This window comes from Callithrix jacchus, chromosome X, assembly GCF_049354715.1.
Source record: "Callithrix jacchus isolate 240 chromosome X, calJac240_pri, whole genome shotgun sequence".
Lineage (NCBI taxonomy): Eukaryota > Metazoa > Chordata > Mammalia > Primates > Cebidae > Callithrix > Callithrix jacchus.
In genome coordinates, this window is record NC_133524.1 from 115,663,215 (window position 1) to 115,670,507 (window position 7,293).

At 54.8% G+C, this 7,293-nt stretch overlaps 1 protein-coding gene across 1 annotated transcript; it reads left to right on the plus strand.

Annotated features, from left to right (window-relative positions):
* The first annotated feature begins 3,576 nt into the window (after positions 1–3,576).
* On the plus strand, positions 3,577–5,179 carry SOWAHD (sosondowah ankyrin repeat domain family member D). Its single transcript, XM_035288544.3, has one exon. It carries the CDS (start codon positions 3,657–3,659, stop codon positions 4,617–4,619), a length of 963 nt encoding a protein of 320 aa, XP_035144435.1. The 5' UTR covers positions 3,577–3,656; the 3' UTR covers positions 4,620–5,179.
* The last annotated feature ends 2,114 nt before the right edge of the window (positions 5,180–7,293 follow it).

Genomic DNA, 7,293 nt, shown 5'->3' on the forward strand with positions numbered 1-7,293 from the left:
TAATAGTCCAAGCATTCTTCCACCCTGCATTCTCCATGCTGGCATTTTGACTTCAAAAAAAAAAAAAGTACTGCTACAGCTGTTTGTTTGCATATTCTGGAAGTGTGAGTGCGTGCATGTGGTTTGGTGTTTACAGATTTGGGGTTGCGGAGGGGAATCTCCAGAGCAACGGAAGTAGGTTCTTGTCAGTCAGGATTCATTTTGAAAATGAAACCCTGAAAGCTTGGGGCCCATTTGGGGCCTAGGGCTGGTCTCTGAGACCAGTCAACTCAGTGAAGAAAAATCCCTTAAAAAAAAAAAATGAGTTGACCCAATCTATGAGTTGCTTTTGGTGTCCTGTAGATTGGAGTCTGGGGCAGGGATGTGAGAGCAGGCATGGAAGCGCTGGCTACGGATACTTGTCTCCTGCCCCCAATATACACACACACAATCACGTTTTCCCAGGCTGCCAAACCAGGACAACGTAAGAAATATTTCTTGGGTAACTACTAGGCACGCAAGGATAGTGTGACATAGGTGTTCAAGAGTTTATAGCGTCATTGGCATGTGAGAGCAAGAGGAGAGAGATGTAGCACAAGGCAGTCTATCCTGGATGCCAAAGAAGTAGCAGAAACACAGGTTGGGGAAAGAGAGGGATGACTTTGGGCTGGGGTCATCAGAGGAGACTTGCTGGAGGTGGAAACTAAGCGTAACCTTGAAAGAAAAGAACTTCACTGCAGAGAAGCTGTTCCGGGCAGAGGAGTGTAAGTTATAGATACGCTCAGGTTACAAGTCTATCCGTTTGGCTGGAATTTGGGGCTTGTATGTGATTTGCAGTTGATAAGTCAGGCTTGAATGCCAGTTCCTGTGTGCCAGAACAAAGGCTATGGTGTCACACAGACCTGCTCTGCCACTTCCTGCTGGGTGACCTTGAGCAAGTATCCTAACCTCTCTGCAAACTGGGGACAGAAATGATTCCTAGCACCTGAGGTCATTGGAAGGATGAAAAGAGTTAATGTATATAATGCAACGAGCACAGTGCCTGGCACATAGTAGATGTTCAAAAACCAAATTACAAATGCATAAGCTGTTCTGAAGAAAAGCTCAAGATATTTAGGGCTTGCCCCAAACACGTGAGGGCCAAGGAAGAAAAGCTTCTGGCACCTTCTGTCACTGCTGCCACAGGTGGTCCTGGGGGAGTGGGGCTGAGTTGCCTGAGCCTCCATCCCCCTTGGCCTAGACTGCTGCAACAGTCTTCTGACTTCCTGCCTCCCCATCTCCCAAATCACCTTTTAACACAACCTCCATCATGGCTGTGTCTCTCCCTAGCTCAAGAATCTTCTATGGCTCCCTGGTGCTCACTGACTGAATGCCTTAACATGGTGGGGGTGTAAAGCCAAGAACTACCCTTTACTAAGAGAAGGGAAGAGCAAAGAGTACGCTGCTGTTAGGAGTAAAAAAGAAAAAGCATCTTTTATTTTTTTGAGACAGAGTCTCCCTCTGTCGCCCAGGCTGGAGTGCAGGGGTGTCACCATGCCCGGCTAATTTTTTTGTGTGTTTTTACTAGAAACAGGGTTTCACCTTGTTGGTCAGGCTGGTCTCGAACTCCTGACCTTGTGATCCACCCGCCTCGGCCTCCTAAAGTGTTGAGATTACAGGCATAAGCCACCGTGCCCAGCTAAATATTTTTTTTTTTAAGCCACTAAACTTTGAATTTGCAGAAAGCGGGGACCTGGGGAGAGAGAAGAGATGCATCCAAGACTTGGAATCAACCCTAATGCCCATTGATGATAGATTGGACAAGGAAAATGTGGCACATATACACCATGGAATACTATGCAGCCATAAAAAAACGATGAGTTCGTGTCCTTTGAAGGGACATGAATGAACCTGGAAACCATCATTCTCAGCAAACTGACACAAGAACAGAAAATCAAACACCACATGTTCTCACTCACAGGCCGGTGTTGAACAATGAGAACACATGGACACAGGGAGGGGAGCATCGCACAGTGAGGTCTGTAGCGGGGAACTAGGGGAGGGAAAGCGGGGCGGGGTGGGGGGGAGTTGGTGAGGGATAACATGGGGAGAAATGCCAGATATAGGTAACGGGGGGATGGAGGCAGCAAACCACATTGCCATGTATGTACGTATGCAACAATCCTGCATGCTCTTCACATGTACCCCAAAACCTAAAACGCAATACAATATTGAGAGAGAGAGAGAGAGAGAGAGAGAGAGAGAGAGAGAGAGAGAAACAGGGCGCTCCAGCGGCACCGGCTCAGATTCACCTGTAGCTGCTTCTCCAAGCCAACTAGGGAAAACTGACGGGAGGGAAGAGGGTTCAGAGCAGAACAGAGAGGGCGGTGCAAAAGGGGACTATCCCTCCTCAGTTCCTAGGAAGAGCGTCAGCCTGAACCCCAGTCTTTGGCTTCTCTGCTGGAATCCTGGGCAGCCCTGGGCGCTGCGGGGAGGGTCAAGGCCACACAAAGGGCAAGGCAGGCAGACGAGTCAGTCACATGGGGCAGCCAAGCTGCCTGCGTGAATGCTAGGCGCGGGACAAAGGCGACTCGAGGACAAAGTGCAGGGAGCCTCCTGAAGAGATAAGAGGGAAGGGCGAAGGAAGGGGGCGGGGAGCCAGAGCCTCGGAGTTCCAGCACCGCACTTTGGGACGCCGTGGCTGGAAGCTGACCTCGGCCCGCTGCGGAAGGGCGCCATCGAGCCTCTTCTCCCTAGCAGCTGCTGGGATGCTGAGAAGCAGAGCCTCGAGGGCTGCAGGCCAGCTCCCAGCCGGTTGCCGCGCCCGCCCCTCGGTTCTGGAGGCGGGGCTGCCGAGCTCACCTGGCCGTTTGGGGTGGGGCCGCCCGAGACCCCGGGTAGCTGCGGAAGCAGCGGTACTCCGGCCGCTGAAGCTGGGCTTGCCCTGGAGGCTTGGCTGGAGCTCACACCCCTCCACGCCCCCCAAGGCCTGCGCTGGGGCCCTCCCCTAACTCTCTCCCTCCTCCTCCTCCTCCTCCTCCTCCTCCTCCTCCTCCTCCTCCTCCTCCTCCTCCTCCTCCTCCTCCTCCTCCTCCTCCTCCTCCTCCTCCTCCTCCTCCTCCTCCTCCTCCTCCTCCTCCTCCTCCTCCTCCTCCTCCTCCTCCTCCTCCTCCTCCTCCTCCTCCTCCTCCTCCTCCTCCTCCTCCTCCTCCTCCTCCTCCTCCTCCTCCTCCTCCTCCTCCTCCTCCTCCTCCTCCTCCTCCTCCTCCTCCTCCTCCTCCTCCTCCTCCTCCTCCTCCTCCTCCTCCTCCTCCTCCTCCTCCTCCTCCTCCTCCTCCTCCTCCTCCTCCTCCTCCTCCTCCTCCTCCTCCTCCTCCTCCTCCTCCTCCTCCTCCTCCTCCTCCTCCTCCTCCTCCTCCTCCTCCTCCTCCTCCTCCTCCTCCTCCTCCTCCTCCTCCTCCTCCTCCTCCTCCTCCTCCTCCTCCTCCTCCTCCTCCTCCTCCTCCTCCTCCTCCTCCTCCTCCTCCTCCTCCTCCTCCTCCTCCTCCTCCTCGTCCTCTCCTTTGCTCCCTCCCTCCGAACCCAATTGCTCAAGCCGCTTCCTTCCCCAACGCCAGCGCCAGTTCCTCTCCCGTTGGGGCCCGGGAAGGGCAGCGAACGCTGGACACTGGGGCTGCCGCGGCGGCAGCTGCAAGACCATGGCCCAGCCCGGAGGGGCCGCGAACCAGGCACCCACGGCCTCTCTTGCGCCGAACGCGCGGAGCCTGCGGTGCGCCCTGCAGCCCCGCCTCTCGGGAGCGGACACTGGTAGCCTGGGCAGGTACTGGGGCAACGCCGCAGCCGCCGCCTCCCGGGAGCCCCCCTTCCTAGGCACGCTGGTGCACTCTGGATTGGGCTCGGGGCGCCGGCGGGGAGCGCTGCGGGAGCTGCTGGGGCTGCAGCGGGTGGCTCCGGCCGGGTGGCTGTCGGAGGAGCGCGCCCAGGAGCTGCGCGGGCCGGGTGGGCCGAGGCGGCCGGGTAGCAGCAGGCTGTGCCTGGAGCCGCGAGAGCACGCGTGGATTCTGGCGGCCGCCGAGGGCCGCTATGAGGTGCTGCGGGAGCTGCTGGAGGCTGAGCCGGAGCTGCTGCTGAGGGGCGACCCGATCACCGGCTACTCGGTTCTGCACTGGCTGGCCAAGCACGGGCGCCACGAGGAGCTCATTCTGGTTCACGACTTCGCCCTAAGCCGAGGGCTGCGGCTCGACGTGAGCGCCCCAGGCAGCGGCGGCCTCACGCCCCTCCACCTGGCGGCCCTGCAGGGCCACGACATGGTCATCAAGGTGCTGGTGGGCGCCCTGGGCGCTGACGCTACGCGCCGCGACCACAGCGGCCACCGGGCCTGCCACTACCTGCGACCCGACGCTCCCTGGACTTTGCGGGAGCTGTCAGGAGCTGAGGAATGGGAGCTGGAGAGAGGCAGCGGGCGCAACCTCAATAACAACAGCAGCGGCAGCGCGGCGTGGAGTACGACATGCACCGCGAGCGCAGTGGGCGCGACGGTAGTGGAGACAAGCAGGAGAGCGGCGACGTCGCGGACCAAGGAGAAGGACGCCTCGGGCAGCCGGGTGACGCTAATGCATGGCCTTTTCCGCCATCTGTTCCCCTCATTCAAGGACCGTTGACCGGGACAGGGACAGAGACTGGAGAGCTAGAAGGGGCCGCGACGCTGTGGCGATGCCTCCCTCTGTCCCGGGTTGTCCCGGGTTCCATTGAAGGAGAGGCGCCTTGGACGCTGCTTGGACCTGCAAGGAACAGACCACGTCGGGGTCCAACGCAGGTACTTGTCCCAGGTCTCCTGTAACCACTGGCCTGGAGGACCCGGGGACTTGGGCACCTCCTCACCAAGAGAGAGCGAAGTACCAAGCCAGCCTGGCTCCGAGTTCCAAAGCTTCAGGACTAAGGAGCTGGGAGCAGGAAGCATGATCCTGCTTGGGAGAGTGGGCTGGCAGAAGCCCTGGGTTTCTTAGGAAACATTCGCTGGAAGAATGAGTTAAGATTGTAAACCACCAATGCAGAGAAAACGCCTAACTCTGCCGGCCTGGCTCAGCCATTAATGGGTCTTGGGTAGTCTCTGACAACCCTCTCCTGAGACGACCAGGCCTTACTGGTACCTTTTCTCATGTATCACAGGTGATTTCTTATGTATATTAAAGTGGAATATGTTTTCCTTTCACACGACAAAGCTGTCCTTTCCGTGCCTTCCCCAACTCCCTTATCAACCACAGAGGAAGAAGCTGCATATGTTTGCAGGGTAGAGGTCACCAACCCAGGGCGGTGATCTGCTGGGTGGGGGGCACCTCCTTGTCAGAACACATGGCCCGAGCTGTCTTGGAAGAAGCTGCTTCCACCTTGGTTCTGAAGAGAAACACACAATTCACCTCTATCCTGAGCTCTTTGATGGTCTGGCCTCACGTACTAGCCTCATCCTAGAAGAGTTGTCATATAGGGGCCTGGGGGGAGGGAGTAAAAGGTGAGTTTCCAAATTTACATTCCTGATGTTTCCATGGTGAGTCATGTAATTTACCTTGATTTGTGGCCTCTAATGAGACACACCCATGGGCACTTTTTTTTTTTTCCAAGATAGGGCTTTCTTCAGCAGCATTTATTTATTTATTTATTTATTTATTTGAGATGGAATCCCACTCTGTCACCCAGGCTGGAGTGCAGTGACACGATCTTGGCTCACTGCAACCTCTGCCTCCTGGGTTCAAGCAATTCTCCCGCCTCAGCCTCCCAAGTAGCTGACACTACAAGTGCCTGCCACCAGGCCCGGCTAATTATTTTTGTATTTTTAGAACAGATGGGGTTTCACTATGTTGGCCAGGCTGGTCTAAACTCCTGACCTCATGATCCAACCACCTCAGCCTCCCAAAGTGCTGGGATTACAGGTGTGAGCTACCGTGCCCAGCCAGGAGCTTTTATTTACTTTTATTATTATTATTTTTATACTTGCCTACATGCAGATTATTATTTTTTGAGACTGAGTCTCACTCTGTCGCCCAGGCTGCAGTGCAATGGCATGATCTTGGCTCACTGCAACCTCTTCCTCCTGTGTTCAAGTGATTCTCCTGCCTCAGACTCCCAAGTAGCTGGGATTGTGGGCATGCACCATCACACTTGGCTAATTTTTGTATTTATAGTAGAGACAGGGTTTTGCCATGTTGGCCAGGCTGATCTTGAACTCCTAACCTCAAGTGATCCACCTGCTTCAGGTCCCAAAGTGCTGGGATTACAGACGTGAGCCACCAAGCCCGCTCAGCAGTATTTAAAAACTTAAGTTGAGGCCTGGCGAGGAGGCTCATGCTTGTAATTTCATCACTTTGGGAGGCCGAGGTGGGAGGATCCCTTGAGCCCAGGAATTCTAGAACAGCCTGGGCAATATAGAAGACCCTGTCTCTACAAAAATACACAAAAATTAGCCAGGTCTAGTGATGCAGGTCTATAGTTCCAGCTACTAGGGAGGCTAGGGTGGGAGGATCACTTGAGCCCGGGAGTTAGAGGCTGCAGTGAGCTATAAAGCATTCCACTGTACTCCAGCCTGGGTGACAGAATGAGACCCTATCTTGAAATATATATATATAAATTCTTTTTAAAAAGTTAAGTTTAATGCATAAATTGTAGCTTGTAAAATTGCTCCCATTCAGAAATGGCATGAATTAAATAGACTACAGGAGGGTTGACTCAGCCTGAAAGGCCAGGAAAGCAGTTGCTGGCTACAGACCCATGCTGCCTTACAGAACAGTGCATTCTAAAAACAGCAGTGTATCCCGGGAGGCTTGGGTAGCCCTTGCAATGGACTGGCATGTTCCCTAGCCCTCTCATCCCAGTCCGTGAACACCAGGGAGACACAGTCACCACTAACCAGAAACGCCACCCTGAGCCCATCCATCCAGGTTTCCATCTCTGCCTGGTGGGCCTGTTTCTCTCTGTGCTCAAAACTTTCCTACCTCCCTTTATTTTTTATTTTTGAGATGTGGTCTCACTCTTAATCCAGGCTGGAGTACAGTAGCATGATCACAGCTCACTGCAGCCTCAAACACCTGGGCTCCAGTGATCCTCTTGCCTCAGCTTCCAAGTAGCTGGGACTACAGGCACATGTTACCATGCCCAGCTATTTTTTTTTTTTTTTTTTGTCTGTACAGACAGGGTCTTGCTATGTTGCCTAGGCTCGAACTCCTGGGTTCAAGTCATCTTCCCACTTTGGCCTCCCAAAGTGCTAGGATTACAGACATGAGACTGTTCCTGGCCCACACTGCCTTCCTTTAATAACCCATGAGGGTCTTCTCAACCATGAAA

Bases quoted from the DNA above. Each gene is read 5' to 3' on its own strand.
- SOWAHD (XM_035288544.3), top strand. From the start codon at position 3,657: ATGGCCCAGCCCGGAGGGGCCGCGAACCAGGCACCCACGGCCTCTCTT.